Source organism: Microtus pennsylvanicus, chromosome 9 (assembly GCF_037038515.1).
Source record: "Microtus pennsylvanicus isolate mMicPen1 chromosome 9, mMicPen1.hap1, whole genome shotgun sequence".
Taxonomy (NCBI): domain Eukaryota; kingdom Metazoa; phylum Chordata; class Mammalia; order Rodentia; family Cricetidae; genus Microtus; species Microtus pennsylvanicus.
Window position 1 is genome coordinate 38,799,849 of NC_134587.1, and position 22,772 is coordinate 38,822,620.

General features: G+C 49.8%; 1 protein-coding gene across 11 annotated transcripts in view; it reads right to left on the reverse strand.

Moving 5' to 3' along the window:
• The window catches only part of Cacna1b (calcium voltage-gated channel subunit alpha1 B), a 155,354-nt gene that overhangs the window by 67,624 nt on the left and 64,958 nt on the right, over positions 1-22,772 (reverse strand). For 6 of the 11 annotated variants that reach the window (XM_075985324.1, XM_075985332.1, XM_075985325.1 and 3 more), the window contains exons 16-21: positions 18,754-18,871; positions 15,292-15,359; positions 12,350-12,456; positions 9,538-9,600; positions 5,441-6,217; positions 4,426-4,643 (exon numbers count right to left, since the gene is read on the reverse strand). In XM_075985324.1, the coding sequence (XP_075841439.1) occupies positions 4,426-4,643; positions 5,441-6,217; positions 9,538-9,600; positions 12,350-12,456; positions 15,292-15,359; positions 18,754-18,871 (1,351 nt within the window). Of the gene's footprint in view, positions 1-4,425; positions 4,644-5,440; positions 6,221-9,537; positions 9,601-12,349; positions 12,457-15,291; positions 15,360-18,753; positions 18,872-22,772 lie in introns of all 11 variants that reach the window. The other 5 variants (XM_075985330.1, XM_075985331.1, XM_075985329.1 and 2 more) reach the window with 2 other exon arrangements.

The window sequence follows — 22,772 nt, forward strand, 5'->3', positions numbered from 1 at the left end:
TATCCACCTCCCTAGTCCCTAAATGGGTAATTTTTAAAAGGAAAATATAATTTACTAAGCTCATCTCAAGAGACAATAAACAGACCAGTATACAAAGATCTACTACCATTATATAAGTCCATAAGATAGCTTTACAAAATTCTACCAAACACTTAAAGACTGTGCCATAGCAATGACCAGCAAAACACTCCAAATCTTCTTATGAACTAATAACATTCCACAGGCCGCCTCCTGACTTGAGGAAACTTCCCCAGTCCACATCCTCCCCTTTTATGATGCCCAGCATTCTAGGAAACGGTGTCACTACAATGTTGTCATTGTTACTGCCTGATGTCCATGTAGAAGGGTATGCCCACCCAGAACATCATATGTTTTTAACAGAGTAATGCAGAGAAAATCCCACAGGTAGTTGTCCAAATTCCAGTGGCAGATTATCAGAATCAGGTAGAATGTTTTTGCAAAGAGATGTATCCAAATTGTTATTAATAGCTATTTTCACCAATGATCAGCAAAATTTATGTTTTATGCCCTAACACGATACTTTTTGACCTGGAAGCTTTTTCATCATATTTTATGAAACCGTGGGGTTCAGTTAGCATGCAACATGGTAATTTAAAAAAACTATTTGAAATGAGAACGGTAATGAATTCCTTATCTAACACGTGAAAGGCCCTAGGTTTGGTCCTTAACACCAGGAAGACAAAATACAATTTAAAAAAAAAAATGGCTGTAGTTGGAACAGCTAATTTTCAGGAATGGAGTGCTGAGGTTGAGTATGACATGACTATATGGCATTAATAACCTAACCTTTCAACGCTTAAACACAGGATGATAAAACCACCGTACACACCTCACTTTAAAGAATCAGGCCAAAATCTTAGAAAAAGAATAATAGAACCCAATAGCACATTTCAATGTAAGTATGACCGTCTTAATCTTTGCAATCACACTAGGCTTCACCATGTGACTTTTGTACACAGTGAGAGAGGAGAGAGTGGCCCCACGGCGGCCCCTCTTGCCCAGAGGAACACCACAGACAGGACCTGGGGTGAGCTGGTGCTACAATCACCACCAGCCACAGCTTGTGCCACTGCTGGGGACCCTATTGATCATGTTGGTCCTGGAGGTAAATGCTCCAAGAGAGTAGCCAGCATCTTTTAAAGGGGCCATCACCTTGGCCAAAGCTTTTCATTATCCCTATGGGGAGAGGCTATTGGGGAAACCAGACTGCCCACCCCATGTAAAGTGACAGACCACTGTGGCTCTGTGCTACTGTGCCCTATCTCTGCCCCCAGAGCCGCTGGCCTCATCCCTGCTCCTCTGTCCAGGAAGCTGCTGCTGCTGACCGACATTGACAACTGCTACACACCAGTAAGGCCAGTGGTCCTCACCCTTCTTACACTACGACCCTTTAGTGCAGTTCCTCATGCTGCAGTGACGCCCAACCATAAAATTATTTCCTTGCTACTTCATGACTGTAATTTTACTACTTTAATGAATCATAATGTAAATATCTGACATGCAGGACAGCTGAAATGTAACCCCAAAGGGGTCACGACCCACAAGCTGAGAAACACTGAGTTAGGGCTGTACTGTTACTTTGGCGACCTCTCCAAGGCCACCTTTGATGTCATCTCCAAGACCTACAGCTACTTGACCCCCAACCTCTGGAAAGAGCCCATATTCACCAAGTCTCCTTATCAGGAACTCACTGTCCAACTTGTAAAAACCCACACAGAAGTCTCCACTCAGAGGATGCAGGCTCCTTCAGTGGCTACCACAGTTTTTATTTATTATCAGACGTAGCTCATTCTATTTTTATACCAGAAAAATAGAATGCTAAGAAATAATGACCAATTGAGGTATATTCCGACATCGCATAGACAGGTCCAGATCTGAAGCCCACTTCTATATATCTCCACATATAAGAGATGCTGGAAAGACTTAACCAAATTTAACTCTGTGGACAGGCAAAAAAATCTACTCAAATAGGAATTAATGTATACTAGAAATATATGTTTCTGCACAGGTCTCAGGTCAGAACTTTTACCTCAGTGCAGATGAAACAAGGCCAGGGTACCCAGTAACCTGGATGTTTTCACCAATGCTATCAGATTTATGAGAGATCAAAAACTTGGAAGAGAGACACACTCACTCACAGAAGTTTTGATAATGTATTATAGAAAACAACCATAAAGAATTGACATTAAAACTAATGCCTGATTTGAAGAGTTAGAGAAATAGGATAAATAATAAATATATAAAAAATTAAGAATCAATAATCTAGATTTTTTTTTCTTCTAGCAGAAGTAATGACAGGCATCAGATTAACCCCAAAAGGGATAACCACAAACACCAGACAGAGAAGCTTGTACTGAACACTTGCAATTTTGGCACTCCCAAGACAGAGTTCAGTGTCTGAGCTACAGAGTGAGACTCTGTCTAAGGAAGAAAATAAAAAATATATATATATATATACCAGGCATTCAGACACTAAAAATCCAAGCCAGAGACCAGGAGAAAATACTTATTAAAAACATTTGATAAAAGACCTCTGTGGAAAATATTGAAAGAGGTGCTGGAGGGACAGGTCAGTGGTTAAGAGCACTTCCTGCTCTTGCAGAGGGCCTGGGCTCAGCAGCCAGCACCCCCATGGCAGCTCATGACGGTCTCTAACTCCAATTACAGGGTTTCTGGAGCTCTCTTCTGACTCCACCAGCACCAGGAATGCACATGGTGCATAAGCATACATCGGGCAAAACATCCACACAGAAAATAAAAATAAGTAAATCCATATGTGTATGTGTAGATCTTGAAAGTTAATAATTATTAAACAAAGAAATTTAAAAATTGGCAAAGACCTGAATAAAAATCTCACCTTAGAAGATGCACAGTTGCCAAGTAACCATAATAAAAATCGTACATCATTAGGAAGTTGCCAAGGTAAACAAACTCTACTACACATTTCATTAGAACAACTAGAATCCAAAGCACTGGTAACACAAGGTTCAGAAAGATGTGAAGCAGCGAGAGCGTCAGCCGCTAATGGGGATGTAGCTAGCACCGCCACACTGAAAAGACAGTCTGGGGTTCACATAAACCCCAACACAGTCTTATCACATACAACTTCACAATCATGCTTAGGTGTGCACTCCCAAAGTACACCAACACGAACCCCGAACACGTGTGTCTGCTTATAACCACCCAAATAGAAAGTAACTGAAACACCCTTGACAGGTGCACAGACAGCTGTGCTACACCCCAACAGTGGAACTTCAGCGTGGTAAGAAACCAACTACCAAGCCACAAAACTCCTTAAGTGCATGATGATAAAACTTGTTCTTTTTTAAAAGTTAACCTGAAAATCTGTGTGCTGCATGTCCAAGTATGTGCCATTCTGATACATGGTCTGTGGCTGCCAGCATGGATGGAGCCAACTGTGGACCAAATCCCAGGGGGTCCCCGGGCTCAGTCCCAGGCTACTGTACAGAGGAACAAAGGAGGGGCTAGGAAGACAGACCCATCTGTAGGCATGGCCAGTGAAACAAGAATGGGCCAAGATCAAGTTTTCCTCATTGGAAGCTCAGAGAAACCAGTGGCTAAAGAGCTAAAGACTACCAGCCTCCAGCACGGTCTTCCCAGCGTGTGTGATGGACTGCAGGTATGTGTGGGCACGCGGTATACAGCTTACATGCTCTACCGCAGAGCTCAGTACGTCCCTGGCCTTCCTTAGGCCCTGTCTCTCTCCCTGGAATGATTTCTTCCGCTCTAGCATCTGTCCTGGCAAGGGCCACACCGGTCACCTGCAAGTTTCTTCTTACTACACGCCTGTTCACTGGGCTCTCACCGCATGCTCCTTTCTGGTTTCACACACACAGGAATGAGCAAGGGAAGAGAGCAAGTCAGACAAGGGGGTGGGGCTTAGGGCAAGGGTATAGAAGCAGTGAATAGGTGATGACAGCTGAGATCCTGGTCCTGCCCGCCACCAGCACTAGTCAAGCGACACAAGATGAAGATTTTGTGGTCTTTCCACCTTGCACTGTATTCTCAGCACTCTGACACTGAGCCTGGCGTAGCCAGCAATGTAAAAAGATTTTTTTGGAGGAGGGACAAAGGTATTTAACATCCACCTGCCTGAAGGGCAACGGAAAGCCAAGAGATATCAAAGGCCAGATACTGATAGCAAAGAACTTTCTCTCCATCACGGAGAAAATTCAGAGAGGCAAGCTGGATGCCCAGCCACTGACACGGAGCAGCAGGAATGGGGAGAGCTGGACCTGCCATTGGTACAGGGAGATACTCACTGGGAGCTACAGAGGTCTCCCCAGGAGGGTCTGTCAGTGTCACTGGGACGCGCACTGTGGTGCTGGGGTCTGAAGGCTGACTGCCCATCCGGACCTGCCATTGGTACAGGGAGATACTCACTGGGAGCTACAGAGGTCTCCCCGGGAGGGTCTGTCAGTGTCACTGGGACGCGCACTGTGGTGCTGGGGTCTGAAGGCTGACTGCCCATCCGGGTGACGTTACGCTGGTTGTCTGCATCTTCCGGTTGTTCCTCCACTTTCTGGAGACAGGTGCTGGGCAGCATGTGCAGAGGGCCCACACCTGTAACCGCAACAGTCTCCAGATCACAGTGAGGTTCCCTAAAACCAAAATGCCCATTAGTCTGATGCAGTAGGTGAGACCCAGCTCCTTATGGCTACCCCTTTACGCAAGGCAAGTAAAGCTTGGGCGAGCAGCTCTCCTGTGTTTTGCGTAGTTTGTTACTACACACTTAGGTTATCTCGCAGTCTAGAAGGAGGGTATGGAGCTGACCCATCTGCTTTTAACAGAGCCGGGCACTATTGGTGTTACAGTTATGTGGATCAAACCCCCTTGCAGAACGAAGCAGTCTGAAGGCCATTTCCCTAGGACACCCTAGAGCCCCACCCCACCCCACCCCACCCCACCCCACCCAGTGCTCTCCGTTAGGCTGACCCTCAACAACAGCCTCCAGCTGTGCCTAACCTGGTTTCTGGCAGCCAGTGGGCAAGCACAAAGATGGGGGCTTCAGCCTCAACCTCCAGCCTCCAGGTCTCTTGAAGAGTCAGAGCCAAAAAGCAGGCCAGTACCCTCTGGTCTGCTTTTTATAAAGTCAGCCAGCAACCTTGTTCGTGTCTCCTCTCCCAGCGTCCTCCCCAATTTTCCCTTCTCCTGGATGCTCCGCTCTTTCCCAGGTCAGTGTGTTCCCAGTGTCTCCAGTTTCTCCCTAAGTCCTTTGTCCCTTCCTGGGTGTCGCTGAGTACACATTGGTTGCCACAGGGATTTTACAGAAAGGAGAATTGGGAATGGGGGTGTGAGGTGACAACAGGTGCAGCCCGGCAGAGTCCCTTTCCCTATTATTTGCATAAGGGCTACTAACCACCCCACCCCACCCCACCATACTCTGCCTCTTACATACTTGGGCTGGTGGTTTCTGGTTTCCTTATCCCCTTCCGCCATGTTGCTCTCCTTCTCTGCAGCCTCCTTCTCTGGGGGCTCAAGTGTTGATGGCCCCTTATGCCTTGCACGGTGCCGGCGTGTGGGCTCCTCGCTGTTTTCTGCCTCACGGGGGCCCGTGCGAGGGCCTCGATGTCGTGCGCGTCGCTCGCCCTTGGGTGCCAGCACCTGTGCAGTGCCCTCCTTGCCCGATTCCTGTGCATGCCGGTGGGCACGGTGGCGCCGGGGCTCGCGCTCAGTGGCCTCCTCCTCTGGGGAGCCACGCCGGTGGTGGCGCCTGTTACTGCGAGCTTGCACTTCAGGCCCTGCAGCCTCCTTGCTGTGACTGCGCCGTGGGCGCGGACGTTCCTCCCTGGCCCCTGTCTCCGTGTTTTCGGTCTTTGGACAGTCTGTCCTGTCCTGTTCACCGCCAGCAGGGGCCGTGGCTGAGGTCTTGTCCCTGTCACGGTGCCGGTGGTGCCTGCGCGGTGGGTCTACACTTTCAGGGACCTCAGTGCCCTCGGGCTTTGACTTGTTCCCCACAGGTCCCCGCAAGCCATCCCTGCCAGGCTCCACCACTAGGGGCCGGTCCATGTGCGTCTTCATGTCTGGCCTCACATGGCGCGTGCTGGCATAACGCAGGCGCTCCTCGGGGTCCATCTCGCTGTACAGTGCCTCACAGCTGGCACGCAGGTTCTGGAGCCTTAGCTGACTGGCCCGCTGCTCCCACACTGAGCGCGCCTTGGCCGAGTTCTGCTGCCTGCTGCGGGGAGACTGTCATGAGTGTCACCGGCTGGCTTATCTCTGCCTCACAGGGAAACCGCAGATGAACACAAGCGATGGAGGGATGTAGGGATAGGGAAGGAGAGGTAACCAGTCTTAAAGACCTCTGCTGTTGTTGATAGGGGAAGGGTTAGAGGGAGGCACAGTTTAGCTAGCCTGTCAGTGTCCTTCTAGACTCCACTCTAGCAGGAGGACAATGGCCCGGAGTCTAAAGGGCGCAAGGGGATGCCAGGTACCAGCATGAGTGGGTAAACAGAATTTCAAGGTAAATGGGAAGCTAGCCAGGAAGGCAAAATGGAAAGGGAGACCATCTTGCAAACCAAGAAGAATTGATGGAGGCACCCCTACAGCCTGCCTTGGGAGCTGGTCCAGGAGAGGCCAGTCAAATGGACACGTCTAGAGGCACTTACCCACCGTACCTCCCAAGGGAGCATGTGGCCCTGTTGTGAGCACAGTTTCTGCTGCATTTTGAAACATTCTGGAAGCCCCCACTATTTGGCTCAACCAATTACAAGGAGCGGAAATCATGTCTGGAGCTCAGAAAACCGTGTTTCACAGCCACCAATGCCCCCTTGTCCCTTACTCTGTAAGGAGCCTCATACTCCACTGAGAGTCAGGCGTACCCTTGAAATCCTCCAGCCACGGGGGTAGGATTTCAGTCTGGTCCAGTCCTTACTAAACAATGAAGGGCCTCATCTTCATTGAAAACTTGCTGGCCCAGACATCTTCCGTTCCCACATCTAAAACAGGGAGCTCGCTTCCAGTCTGGGTTCTGAGTAAGAGCATCAAAGGATGTGGCCCCAGTCCCACCACTGCCAAGTAGAGACCTCATCTGAGGCTCTAACCTCATCCTTCCATCTCTGGAGGCTTCTGGGTAATCCTGGCCATATCTGTGGCATCACTAACAGTAACAGCGACAGTACCAGTGCTCTGGGCTCTATGTCCCCTTCGTACAGCCTTTATTACTTCCTCAAGGGCAGGTACCTTCCATAAGGATGGCCACTGAGCCTAGAAAGAGGGCATGACCTGCTCGGGGCCCATAGTTAGTCACTGATGGAGTGAGGTTCACATGCATACGGGGCGGAAGGGAAGGAGTGCCTGAAGAACACACAATCTCTCAGTCAACTTCAATTGCGTCAAAACACAGGTGCAAACTGTGCCCCGGGGACCAGCCCAGTCACTGGAATAGACCGGTTAGAGGAAGGACAGCAAATCTTACCCTTTCTCTCCTGAGAGGAGCCAGCAGCTGGCAAGTCTGAGAGCTAAAGAGCAATAGAATCTGTGCCTCCACCCCTAGTGAGCCTTGGTGAGGCTGACAGGACAAGCAGCATCTGCTAGTTCAGGACCTCGGCTACTACTTGTCCTCGCCGAGGCCGAGGTATCACCACCGTGATATCCCTGTTCCAAGAATTCCCACAGAGCTTCCTTGTCCCTGGTACAGTTCATCTCTGTACCACACTGGAAGGCAAGAAAAGGAAGAGGGCCTGAAGATATGCGCCCATCTTCAAGAATCTTGGGAGGACTGATGTCTGCTCACTACCTTGGGCTTCTCAATCAGTCCAACACACCAAGATGGCCCTGGATCCTGAGCCCCTGATCAGCAGAGCCGGGTGGCTCACAGCAGAGCTGGCGGGCTCACGGGAGCCTTTGGGCGGAGGGCAGCATCACGGTTCTCTGCTGTGAAAGGCGGACAATGAAGGCGATGGGTGCATGTGGTACAGGCAGGACCAGGCTCACTCAGCCCTAGCCTTGCCCCAGGTACGACCCTCTCTCAGGAACCACATCAGTACAGAAGGAATACAGGGTGCCTGTGGGACTGAAGGGCATCGCTGGGCTGGCAGTGGCCCCTCAAACACTGAACAATGAACCAACTAGCTGAGCAAGGGCCACCCACTCACCTCTGCTGGCTGCTAGAGTCCCCCAGCCCCATGCTCTGGGACCTAATAACACCAGGCTGCTTTTATCTCATCACAAGCCTGTAGAGACTACTGCGCTCCTCCTGGGACAGATTCCTGAGTCTCATTCTGTACATCTGAGCCATCTTGCCCCTGCCCTGGTCACTCTCCAGAGCTTTTCTTTGACCTCTGCCCATTGCAGCTAGGACAGACACCTCACTCTGTTCCTCTTAAAAACTTCACAAACAATTCAAGATCCTCTCTTGAAAGGCAAACTGCTTGCTGACTTAGATGGCCACATGGCCGGCAGCATAATTCAGGCAGAACCCACCTGAACGGGGCTCTCTAAGGAGCCATGGGGAAGAGCTGCTCTCGTGAGGTCCTGCTCCCAGCCATACCTGGCAGGTATGTCCAACTGACACCTCACTTCTGCCACATGGAAGTTACTGAGGACCCAACAGCCTTTCTCATCCTACCAGACACAAGGGCCCCAACATCTGGCGGCATCTCACACTTGTGAGAAGACCCAGATTGCTCTATGCTGTTGTTGAGAAGGCACACAAAGCGGCCACCAGACACAGGGGCTACCTGACTCTCCACGCAGGGGCCCAACTACAAATGTTCCTTCTCTAACATGAGAAGACACTGGCAGAAGATAGTACCAGCACCTCCCCTGGGAGCTTGGTTTTCCAGGAGGGAAACAGGGGACTGTCACTTACAGGTCCTGGCCCCATCCTTGAGGGAAGAACCAGAATCACATCTCCCAGGAAGAGTGACTCAGCCAGGCTAATGTCACCACCATGAAAGCCAACTTGATCAGCTACTTGCCTTCCTTTCTTCCCCTGTGAGCAGAATATGGGTCCCCATTCTGCTCCCAGGCCCTCAGCTCCCAATCAGGAGTTTTAGCACTCCCTTGGCTCTATAGGAGCTTTGCTCATGTTAAAACAAGGGCTGCCTCAGAATAACCTACATAATCTCCCCGAAGTAAGGAGGGGCTAGGAGGAGCCAAGGAATGTCTCCAAGAACCCTCTCTGCCACCCCTGTGCACAGGACTTCATGAAAAGCACAGAAGACCTATAAAGTACGTCTTCTGTGAAGAAGTCCACAGAGCTCCACTCTATCCAAGAAGTAGACATATTCAAGGTACCAGAGAGATTGCACACAGACAAACAGCAGACAAAAGGACAGAGACCAGAAGGGAGAGGAAGGCCAAGCTCAGAAAGATCTGGGCCTGTGAGTAGGACTTGGGGACAACAGGCAACAAGCCCACCATTCCCACAGAAGGCTGGGCTGGAGCTGCCCATGAAGCAAATGACTGGGGGAAGCAGTCAGGTGTGGAGGGAAGGTGTGCGCACACAGTCATCATGAGTCACAGATGGAGAATCATAGCAGAACCACTCACGGTGAGTTTACGCTGGAGACAGATGAGCTGCGAGATACAGTACCTCGAGTTTGCTTTACAAAACTGCACATGCAAGAAACAAAACATAAACAGGAGTGAGCAAACCAGAGAACGTTCTGAGACACAAGTGACACTTGGGCACCAGGTCGGTGCAGGTGCGGGCTGCAGTGCACATCTGGCAGAAGGCTAGCGATGCATCCACCAGACAGGCACTGGCCAAGGCCGGGGCTCAAGAGAAGCTGAGAACCAATTCTCCATGTGCAGACAAATGAGCCTGAACTGAACCAGCAGACCCTACACAGCTGGAAGACAAGATAGAGTTCTCTCTGGGACCATTCATCACCACGGCCTGGTCCACACAGCCCTAAGAGGGAGTGGTCTGGGAAGAGTTACAGCCACACCCAGACCCAGGCAGGCTGCCCTAAAGCTGTGGGCCTCCGATGAGCACGTGGCAAACACAGGAGGCAAAAGCACCCTTACATGTGGGGCTATCCAGGCCCTGCCACCTACCTCACCTGCCTTCCCCACAAGCACCAAGTCTCTGCTCCTAGACCCTCAGTTCCCAAACCCAAGTCTCATGGCTTCCAGGTCACAGTGCCTCCCCCGCCTCCCAGGAAAGAATCCGGCTATGTCACTATCCCACCTTCCATGTGACTAATGCAGCCACTTCCAAGTGACGTGTAAAAGGTTTTCCAAAAACAGAGAAAGCAAAAATCCCTTTTCAGTCATTTCCTTTCCCGCTGGCTTCACAGGGACGGCCAGGAAGGTCTCCAGTGCCCCTTTCTAAAGGCCGAAATCTTTACAGTGCAACCTAGAAAGAGTTCACCTTCACACAAGCGTGAACAGGCATGTAAGTGCATTACAATGCTGCTGACAGAGCAGCCATGAGTGTGAGACTGTGAGCAGAACATAGGACTTGTGAGTGTGAGATTCTGAGTGTGTAAAATTGTGAATGGGAGATTACAAACATATGTGTGAATGTGTGTAAGAACATGTAATATTGCAAGTGCAAGACTATGTACGACGTGAGAGCGATTCCGTGTGTGTGTGTGTGTGTGTGTGTGTGTGCCTAGAAGAGCAGGCAAAGATGAGGAGTCACAGCGGGGAGCAGGAAGATGTCCCCCACTTTAGTGTCCTGCTCCTTAGGAGCTTCCACCCGAGGATACACAGGACTGCACCTCGCCCCAGCAATCCTGGAGTCACCTGTCATGCTACCCAGAGTGCAGAAGGCCTCGATCACCATGCATACCGAGGGCCCTTCAGCAGCCACACAACACCCCAGGAGACACAGCTGTGAGGAACACTGCCAAGACGAGAGATTCTCGACAGCCACAGTCTCTCTCCCCAGTCTGGCAGCAAACAAGAGGGAACTCACATACAGCGCCCTCTTAGCATGAGTGGCAAGAGTCAACAGCCAATAGCCCCTACACTCAGTACCATGCACCCAGGCAAGGCCTCACCCTGTGTGGCCAATTCCCCAGAATCTCTGGTCACACCACACTACTATATACTGCAGTACATGTCCCATTCTTGGAGATACTCCCCATCTGCCACAGTGTCTCCACGCAGGGACGGGGGCGGGGATGTCTGGGCAGTTTCTTCTGGGTTATGTCAAGGACCTAGACTCACTTCCCCAGGTATTAGTCTAGACAGGAACACCTCCGGGAATGGTGGCCCTCAAGGCAGCAAGAGCGCTCACATCCAGGAAGAGCAGAGAAGGCACGTGCTAAAAAGAACATCACACATGCCGCAGGTCCACATGAGGCTGGGAGCTCATCATGCCATCCTCTGAACGACAGAGCACCAGCAGCTCACAGAGCTCAGGAGAAGGACACAAGGAGGGACAGCTGCCAGGTCTCGTCAACCTCAGGATCAAACTGTTGAATTAAACTAGCCAGCTAGTTAGTAACTGAACTAGCCAGACAGCGAAAACCAGAACAGAACACTGAGGTCGACAAGCCATTTGTGTGGACCACAGCCATTCTGGCTGACGACTCCCAGGCCAAATGCTTTCTCTATGCTTAGAGATAAGAGCTCTGAAAATGCTATCTGGTGACCTCCGGGAAGGAACAGAACCACTCTGGGCACACACACACAACGCCAACATTCACAACTAACCAATTCCAACACATAATTTAGCAATGCAGGCGTAAGTCACCACAAGGGGCTGAGTCAAGGCCATGTGCCCAGCCTTGACTGTGGCAGGGCGAGTGTGCATCTTCACTGCCAGCAGGGTGTGCTCTCCCAAGATTCACCGATGCCCAGGCCACGGGCCTAATTCCGTGACTCCTAAACACTAAATTGCCCCCAAAGTCCTTAGCCCCCATAACATCACTGTACCTGGCAGGGGACTGGGTCCTCCCAGAGTCCTCCTGCCATTTCTCATCACAGATCCCCCATGCCAAGCACTTGCAGGGACATTTTTGGAAGTGGATGGGCTGCCAAGGTGCCACTGGAACCTTTGGTCTCACAAAGTACATTTCTGGAAAATTATGTATGACATCTGCACGCAGACTCCTTGTACCCTGACCCCAACCAGGGCTTCGCCAAAAAAGGAGCACTAGGGTCACCCAGACACCGTCCAGTGACTCAGAAGCCCAGCTATCCCTACCCACCATGAAGGCCATGCCTCCACACTCTGCCCACATTCAGGCTGGGAAAGCCATAAAGTATTCTCAAGTGAGGCCTCTGCTCGGATTCCTTTCAAGGGGGGTGGCTGTGTCTTCACCAGCCCTGGACAAGGGGGTTCTGAGGAATACATTCACGCTGCTGCTCCCCAAAGCCACCCCTACTCCATTCCCGGGAGCCTTACGCAGCAATGGAGATGTTGGCAGCAGACATGGGGCTGACTTCAGCCACTTCTTTGGCCTTCTGGAGAGCGAGCTTCTGGTTGGCTGCTTCTTCCATCTCTTCTTCATCCTGTGTGAACAACAAACTGACTCTGAGGCTGCTCCGAGTGCCTAGTGCCTCGCCCGCCCTCCATACCCTGGAGCCATACATCCAGGCCCTGAGGGGCGGAGCTCTTTGTGACCCAGGATTAGTTCTCCCTAGCATTCTTCTGTCTGTGGCTAGAAGTGACAGTATCCAAGACACTGCATCCGTGTGGTCTAGCTTGTGCCACCTGCAGCATGCTCCACAAGCTAATGCCGCTGCAGCTGTGCTTGCAGCCAGGCCTTATCCCTGACCATCCCTACACCGTGCAAAGCCAACACCCGAATTTTTCTTTTTTCTTGCACCTCAGGTTTGTCACAGCAAATCTGTCTCTCTTCCCATCCACCTGTCCTTCTAGGAGCTCCTGAACCACTTGAACAAAGTTGGCCTCCCCCATGAGGGCAAGATGCTAAGCTCCTCCTGTTCCCACTAGAACCTTCCTTATTCCACCCTTGAGTTTCTCCGCCAGAACCATTCAGATTCCATGGCTACTTGCCATTGGAACAGGACTTACGTTTGTGCAGTTACCTGTCCAGGAAGAGGAATAAATAGCTGACAGACCCTCTGACGTTGGCCCCAGATCACTAAGCAAAACCAATTAGCTCAAGAGTTCATGACCCAAGAAGGAAGATCTCCACACTGTTCTTCTGAACTACTGGGTCCCCCAGGGTTTCTTAAAACCCCTAAGCCTAGGCCTACCTAGCTCCCCCGAAAGCTAGCATTCCTCAAAATGTGCCCAAATCTGCCTAAGGAACACAAATGACAAAAAAAAAAAAAACAACTAAATTCCCAGTCACTGTCCGAAAAATTCCTCTACAGAGACGAGCCTCAGGCTCCAGGTCCAAGGAAGAGTTAACTAGTTCCCCCATAGAGCACTTCCAGCCATGCCCTCTTTAAAGACAGAGACCAGTCATGATTTATAGCCCCCTGGGAAGGAGCCCCCCTAATCACTTCAAGGGATATACAAATCGCCCTAAATATCTACAAATAATCCAGTTTGACTTTATTTCTACCCCACAGAAAAGTAATTAGTGCTGGAACACATTTGCAGGTGTGGATGGGCTATTCAGAGTGCCCTGCAGGCTCATCTGTCAAACGCTTTGTCCCTGTTTAGGAAATGGGCTCTAGCTGGAAGGCACAGGTCACTAGGGAATGTCACCAGATGCTATACTATGATCTGGCCCCTTCCTATCCATCTCTACTCCCTAGCCACCAATAAGAGGGGCACTCTGATGCACCACAACTTTCTGCCATGACCTTTGACTTTGCCACAGACCTAGGGACAGCAGAGTCAGCCAATAATGAACTGTACCCTCTCAAACCCTGAGGCAAAATAAAGTTTTCCACCTATTTACCCTGCTTCTCTAGCTTTCCTGTCACAGCAGTGAGGAGCTAACACAGAATGGACTAAGTCCTCTCTTCTAGGGCTCCTGTCCAACCCAGGCAGTATCATGTGGTCAGACAGACAGGCCTCCATTGGTCTCAAATCCCAAGGCGGGAGGATTCCTGTATAGGATCCATCATGCAGAGTTCTGTATGCAGGCAGATCCCTGAAGACCCACAGGAGAACATGAAGAGAGAGACATCAGGACTCAAGTGTTTTTAGTTCCTGTACAGGAACTAAAGTTGCTGGTGTCCCAGAATCACTAACACCAAGGACAGCTCTGGAAATGCATGGGTCCCCCCAGCCCATGCATTCCAGCCAGGAATCTGGCCACACCAGGATTGTAATCATCAGCACTGGCCAGACTGATGACAAAAAACAAGCGAGCTGGTGGAATTCCTCGGAAGCCAGGGATCAGAGCCAAAGCGGTGTCCCAGACCTCAGACACAGCCTAGGACTGTATGCAGGAAGAGGAAGCTAAGTGAAAGCTCACGGCCACTACACTGCATCAGCCAGGCCCCCTTGAGAGCGTCTAAACCCACCTTCCTCACACCCGGAGAGAGGAGGACATAGCACTGAGGACAGCAGACTTGGGAGCTGTGCACAAGGGCCAACCTGAGCAGCAGAGAACACACAGACCCTACAGAGACGTGGTTCACGCACACACATGACATTTGGAATGCATATGTTAGCAGCCTCCATATTCAAGGCAGAACTTGAATCAAAACACAATTCTAAGGCTGACAGCAGGCAGCCTAGCTCCCTAGCAGGCAGCAGGACACGAGACTGAGGGCTACCAGACAGGGCATGGTGTCTTCTAGAGGGAAACCAGAGGGAGATGTGTATAATCATGTCCCCCACTGGGGCTTGTATGTAAGAAATGAATACTGAATGGTGCCTGCTGGGTTCTACCTAGAGAAGGAGGTGCCCTGCTGTGACACAGATGTGCACAGACAGAACCACCACTGCTCCTCCAGCTTCCAGCCGAGCTGAGCACCCCAGGAGTCCTCTCACTGCCCTTTCCGGCTCTCAGAGCTGAGTGTTTCCCGGGGCCCATGCATACATCTTGTCTGAGAACGCTGTTCATCCTCGTCATACGCCTGCTCAGATCAGCCTGTCTCAGGACCCTCTACTTCTGTGACACGGGTAGTCCTGGCCAGTCTGTACCTCCATAGCTTCTCCAGGAGCCTGAGGAGCCATGAGCTCCTCACATGAACCTATCTTTACAGTCATGTCCCTCCTTGCTTCGGTGGCAATCCTCTGTACCCAGAGCTCTCATTAATGTTTCTTTGTTCATGACTTTGAGGAGACTCCCCTGAAGTCACATGAACCCTGGCCCAGGATCTGACCTTCCCCATAACTCCACATGTATCCGGTAACATGTACTGAGTCCCAGACCTTCTAGAACCTTCTAGGCTGCAGGTGGTGTTTCTACATACCTTGGTCAACTCCTGGGCATTGGCAAGGTTGTCCACAGCAATGGCTAGGAAAACATTCAGCAGGGTGTCTGGTTGGCTCCAGCTAAGGAAGGGAGCCCTCTGTCCCACATACTGTCCTATACCGTCCACCACGGTGGCCCATGAAAGACAGAAGAACCATTTATCTACCAAGTCCCCAGTCTCTGTTCCCTGACACCATCAGCCCATTCGGGCCCTGTTGTACCATACACACAAGGTCCCCTCCCCCAAGGCCTCTGCTCTCATAAGCTGGATGGCACCTCTACAGTTTCACACGGTTCAACCTTCTCTAACACACACTTACACAGAGAGAGAGAGAGAGAGAGAGAAAGGGGAGGGGAGAGAGTACGCTCTTTTCTCATCTAGATCTTTGGGGATGGCACAATAGAACCAAAGATTAAAGGTCATGCTCAATCAATTTGCCTTTGACTCATTCAGAAGATACACAGATATCTTCCACTAGCCCCAGTTCTTCTTTTCTCTAGTCTGTATGAGAAGCCTTGAAACAAACACATCCTGCCTTCACAGGCTCTGCCACCTTCTAGGGGTGTGAAGATAACCCACCCAATCTAATCCACAAATCCACCCATTACCAGCACCTCCCAGGCCCTAGTTTCCAAGCCAGGCTCACAAAACCTCCCTGTCTTCCAAGTTCCCTTTCTGAAATTTCTGTTTCATGTGGATTCCTGGGCACCCTTCCTCAGCATGCTTCCCTGACTAACACTGGAAATGGGAGGGGGGTTACAAACACTGGTCTGAGCACCCAACACTGTACCCACCCTGAACTGGCCCCTGAAACCCTATGGTGAATGCTACCACCATGCCTTGAGGACATACCTTGAGCCACAGTTACACAGCATGTGTAGTGGTTTGAATGAGAATGGCCCCACAGGTACATAGATTTGAGCAGTTAGTCACCAGGGAGTGGCATTTTTGAAAGGATTAGGAGAAGTAGTCTTATCAGAGGGAATACGTCACTAGTGATGGGCTCTGAGGTCTCGGGCGGCTAAGCCAGGCCCAGAGTCTCGCTTCCTGCTGCCTTTGGCCCAGATGTAACACTCTCAGCTCTTTCTCCAGCTCCATGTCTGCCTGCATGCTACCATGTTCCAGGCCATGATGACAAGGGGCTAAACCCCTGAAATTGCAAGCCAACCCCAATCAAATGCTTCCTTTCACTGTTGCTATGGTCATGGTGTCTCTTCACAGCACTGGAACCCTGATGAAGACAGGGGGAGAAACCTGAACCAGATCCCAGAGTAACATAAGCGTCTTCCCTGAATCTCACCAGGACCTGGTCATTCTGTCACTGCCATTCCCACAATCCTCTTCTCACAACAGAAGGGAACTGTTCTTGGTAATGACATCATTGCTACTGCTCAGCTCCTCCCATGTAGGTTACCCTCCTGAGTAATCTCAACCATTGGTACTGCTAACACACTAGGCAGTGCACTTCCTGGCATTAATCCTGACAACCCAAAATGTTATAGACCCCATCTGATGTCTCCTGGCTGTGCACAGGGCCCAGGGCTCACTTGACTTAGGCCCCTTTCCATCCTACGCCTGGGGACTCACCCTTGCCAGGCAGTACCATTCTCCCTATTGCCCTGGACTCTAACCAGCCAAGCAACAACTGGCAGCCATAACCAACCCAAGTCAAGCCTTCTGGCTGGGGCCCATGGCCCAGAGCATTGCTACAGGCAAGCCTGCTCAGGGCTCTAGCAGTACCCATGGGGTAGGACATCACAGCCCAGCTGACACCCAGCAGGATACCTCTCAGCACTACCTACACTATGGACTAACCCAACCACACAAGCCTAGAGGCTCTTCCGGGCCCAAGGCAGAGCTACAGGCTGCATTCCTATGTATCAGAAGTGCATCAGAAGCCACCTGAATTGAACAGGAAGGGAGAGACCTGATGGCTGATATGCCTGACCTAATGTCAGTGTTCACCTACTGTGATGATTATTCTTGGTGTCAACTTGACCACATCTGGAATTAACTAAAACCCAAATATAGAGGGCACATCTATGAGGCATTTTTGCTTAATGTGAAGGAGGAAGATCCATTTCTAATCTGCATCTTTGAGAAAAATTCATTGTTAATCCAGATCACTTGCGCTGGGAGGACCCACCTGGGCCACACCTTCTGCTGGAAGCCTGTATGAGGACACGGACAAAGGAAGCTTTTGCTTTTTGTCTACTTGCTGTCCACCCTTGCTAGTAACTCTGTTCCTTCACTGGCATTAGAACCTGCTTCTTTGGGATTCTGGCATCTACTGAAAACCAGCTGAAGCATCCAGCCTCATGGACTGAACAACTACTCGATTCTTGAACTTTCTGATCATAGACAGCCATTGCTGGATCAGCTGGACCACAGCCTGTGAGTCATTCTAATAAATTTCCTTTCAGTGTATATATAGAGAAAGATTCATTCTAGAAATTCCGTCACTCTGGAGAGCCCTGACTAACACAGCTGTGTGCTGTCACTGCTTTGCCCAGCATGAGGCTAACACTGCACTTCCTTTCCCTCTCGGAATCCAGAGCCACACGTAGCTCCCTTCACTGTGTTCCCAATCGCCCTCGTGACAGGGGATGGAACACCAATCCTAGGCTATAAAAGAACCCCCTTTGCAGAGGTATCTGGAAAACAATTCACAGCAGTTTGGCTTCCACTTATAACTTGTGTCTGGGCTCTGCAACATCCCACCACATTCTCGGAATGGCTCCCGGAGCAGCACATCAGGCCCTGCCTGTGAACTCTCAGGCCCCAACAGACCTATTAACAAAGGCTGGGACTCCAGCTTTAGAATCCCAGAGGTCTGATAGCCAGATGCAGTTCACAAAAATATTAACCTGAACCCTGCTAAGGCTCCTATCTCACGTGCATCCAAACCACATTCGCACCTGTTTCCTTCAGCCCTCACCCTGGCAGGCATGACCAGCCATGCAGACTCTTCTTTGCCCCAATTCTCCTCCACACTGTCCCTGCTGCCGCTGGGTCTGCCTTGGTCCAGAGGGTGGACATCCCCACTCCCCGCTGACTTGCAGGCCTATCTCTTGCCTGCAGCAAAGGTGAGAGGCAAGTTCTGCAACTCCCTACTTCCAGCAGGGGAGTCCAGTGCCAAATCTTAGTCCCTTAAACCTAATGAGGAAGAAAGCTTTTCTTCTCTGCCCATTCCACATCCACACCTTCTTACAAGGACTCCAAGGTCATTCAGAGTGTTTCCTGAGCCCCTAGTAATAATTACACAGCCCTCCCCAACCTCTAGACACCCCTTCCCTACACAGCACCTCCACACTCAGGGCTCTGCCCCCTGGGGATGAACATCAGCCACATTCTGAAAGGAACTGCTTAAATACCCCAGCCCCTCTCGGGGAAGCCAGGAGGTGGCCACAGGAAGCGTGCTGAATTTGAACCACACGCATTTAGCCCCAAGAAGGATACAGTTTCCAAACAACGTCAGGACGATGAAGTAAAAGGAAGAAAACATGCCTTTGCTGACGCCACCTTGTGACTCGATCCCATGATACATGACCGCATTCCAGTCCTCTCCTGTCAGGATCTGCAGGAGGGAAAACATAGGAGACATCAGTATCACACCCAAGAGCACACAGCACACATGTACACATGAGAATGTACACACACTAACATAGGCTTGAATCAAGGCACACATACATCAGCGGGCAGTGTGCCCATGTACACATCTTTAGATGACAGGAATTCCCAAGGTCCAGGCAACAGAGGATGATGGCACAGGAAGGCAAAGCCGTCTGGAGCCACCCTGGCCACACTGTCATTTCACTCCAGACAGCAAGGGTCAGAGGAGGAAACAAGCTGCCCAGTGTCACACGACGGAAGCTAGGCCTTTGACTGCCCAGGTTCCTGCCACCTCTGGCCACGCAGGTCCGCCCTCACAGACTGGATAAGTGTGACCTTTGCCCCGTCAGCAAACCTTTATCCCACCCTGCCCTGCCCCACTTCCTATCCTTTGTTCTGGTTAGATATTCTATTTGAGCATTGCAAAGTGGAATTTTTCCACAGAAGTTTCTAATCCATCTGGAGCCCTGTGTATTATGGGAATGGTTATCCTGTTCTCTCTTAATGGAGTTCATTTCTCCAGACCCAGGTTGTGAATACCCTAGCCTAGTCATTGAGTTCAGTGTTATATTTCTCATAGAACTGGTTTTTCATGGCTGGGAAGACAGCTTGGTACTTGGTAGAAGAGGACCGGAGTTCAGTTCCCACTGCCCACAGCAGCAGTTCACAACTGCCCGTGACTCCGGTTCCCCTCTTCTGACCTCTGTGGGCACTCACACTTACACACAGAGATATTCACATACACAAGGTTTAAATTTTTTTTTAATTTTTTAAAATAAAAGTAAACATCCAAATGGGACTGAGGTCTCCTGATGGGACTTGCCAGTTTTGTTCCTCCCACCAGGAATACAATTCCTGACTTTGGCGTTTATCATCTCACGAGAGCTTCTTCTACACAGCATACAATATTATCCAGCAATATCAAATTACCCTGAAGCTTGTGTGTTCTGCACAAAATTACATTTGTGCGACACATCCATGCTGACACTTTTAGTTCTGTGTTAATTGCTTTCCCTGGTTCCAAGCCACACTTCCTCCACTGTCCCTACATGATGAGCACGCTGATGTTGGGGTCATGTTGTCATGACAGCTGGTGCTGCTGAGCCACCTCGCACACATCTGGACCCCATCTGGACCCCTGAGCAGGAGAGTGCGGCTAGGCAGCTTTCGCAGGATGTTAGGAAGTCAGGGTTCAGCATGACTTCAACGCCCACCATCAGTGCACGGGGTGGGGGTGGGGTGGGGCCTCTAAAAACCACACCTTCTCTAAACTCTGATGTATGATTTCTTAATTTTGGCTACAATGGGAGGTGGGAAGGATGGTCACTGTGGTTTTAATTTGCATCTCCCTGGAGGCAGTAAAAACTACAATTTTTCTAGCGTATTCATCAGGCCTTCCTTTCCTGTAACCACAGGTCTGTATCTTAGCCCTCTCCTACTACAGGGTCTTTTCTTTTGTTTCCTAAGTGTTTTCAGTACATTCTAGAAACTAATCCTTTGCTTTGCTGACACTAGGAAGAGCTCCCTGGCTCTGGACTTTTAAAAGTATTTTAATGGTGTCTTCCAATGCACAGAAACTTTATTTTACACAATCAAATTAGTTGATCACAGCCTTTGTGTTGTGCATTTATATTTCCTTTAATGTCTTTCTTGCCTTTAGTTAATAACACAGTACTCAATGTATGCACTAAATTTTAGGTTTGCTTATTTTCATACCAAGTACAATGTAGAAACCCTGCTTATATTTTTTTTATTTTAAATTCATTATTAGCATGTGTGAGAGAGCAGGAGAGTAAGGGGCACATGCATGCTGCAGTATAATGTGGAGGAGGGGCACATGCATGCTGCAGTGTAATGTGGAGGAGGGGCACATGCTGCAGTGTAATGTGGAGGGGGCACATGCATGCTGCAGTGTAATGTGGAGGGGGCACATGCATGCTACGGTGTACACGTGAAGGGAGCACATGCATGCTACGGTGTACACGTGGAGGGGCACATGCATGCTGCAGTGTAATGTGGAGGGGGCACATGCATGCTGCAGTGTAATGTGGAGGGAGCACATGCATGCTACGGTGTACACGTGAAGGGAGCACATGCATGCTACGGTGTACACGTGGAGGGAGCACATGCATGCTACGGTGTACACGTGGAGGGAGCACATGCATGCTACGCTGTACACGTGGAGGGAGCACATGCATGCTATGGTGTACACGTGGAGGGAGCACATGCATGCTACGGTGTACACGTGGAGGGAGCACATGCATGCTACAGTGTACACGTGGAGGGAGCACATGCATGCTACGGTATACATGTAGAGGGCAGATCTTTTCAGCGAAGTTTTCCCTCTAACTTTATGTGAGTCCTGGAAGTTGAGCTCAGGTTGCCAGGCTTGCGTGGCAAGTGCTCTTGTGCAGGAAGCCACCTCACAGCCCAGTTTCACGTTCTTCGGTATGAGTGGCCAACTTCCCCATGCCACATGCAATTGCAGCATATATATTTTATTTCTAATGAGTATTTTCCTTAATTGTCAATTCTAAACAAATCTTACTTTTTTTTTCTTAGTCTACTGCAGTAAGGCTTCTGACACTAGTATACTCTCCTAGAATGTCCCACGCCTGTCTCTCTGCCCTGCCGGATCGCTTGTCTCATGTTCTAATACCCTGGATAACACCACGACTCACAGTCAAGGATTCCCTACCATTAAGTTTGCTTGTATTCCATGAAGAATGCAAGTTATTTATACAATTTTTTCTTTTGTTTCTTATTATTTTATGATTCTGTTTTACCTTTTTGAGGGGAGGGAGGTGTTCCTTGCCATAGAGTCCAGACTTTCCTCAAACTCATAATCCTCATGACTCACCTTCCTGATGCTGGAATTATATACGAGCAGTCTGACCTAGTTTACGTAGACAAGTTTAAGTGTGACTAGATTTGACACCTCAGTCTTCTTCTGGATGATTTAGCCTGTTTGTGATCATGACATACATTTTTCTTTTCTTATATCCTCACTTAGTTTTTCTTATCAATGACATTTTAGCCTCATAAAATAACTGAGAAACTTATATATTCTCTACAGGCTACACAGAATTGCAGCTCCTTTTAAATATTTAGGAGAATTCCTTTCTAAAGCTGTCCTAACTTGCTGGTTTTGGCCCCGGCCTCCTATTTTCTCTCAGGCCAATGTATTTTCTCCTTCGTGGGCACCTGAGGTGCTTTCAGTTACCACAGGGCACAGTCCTCCAGGATGTGCTGGTCCTCCCTCATGCTGAGTCACAGCTCTAAGACCCAGGACTCTGGGCTCTGAGACCGCACCCCAATATCCCACAGTTACTTTCCATGACCTTCTAGTATCTGTCACTCATGAAACACCATCCAAAGAGCTGTCTTTTTGGAAGGCAGCTATGCTCGCCACTATACCACCAATGCACAGAAAGAGCTGTCTTTCTGTATGAATGCTATTCCAGGGCAGCCCTCAGGATGCAGTCTTCTACGCTGCACAATGTCCCAGTCTATACTCTTCACCCTGCTCAGCCTCTATGAACACATGTTCTTCTAGTCTGCCTAGAACTAGCCGCTCCTCTCTCTTTCCATTCATTTCCTTTTGTAGTTTTTGGAATTTTTTTTAAATAATTTTTTTAATATTTATTTATTTATTATGCATACAATATTCTGTCTGTGTGTATGTCTGCAGGCCAGAAGAGAGCACCAGACCTCATTACAGATGGTTGTGAGCCACCATGTGGTTGCTGGGAATTGAACTCAGGACCTTTGGAAGAGCAGGCAATGCTCTTAACCACTGAGCCATCTCTCCAGCCCTAGTTTTTGGAATTGAACTGGGGGTCAGAGCATGCTAGGCAAAATCTCTA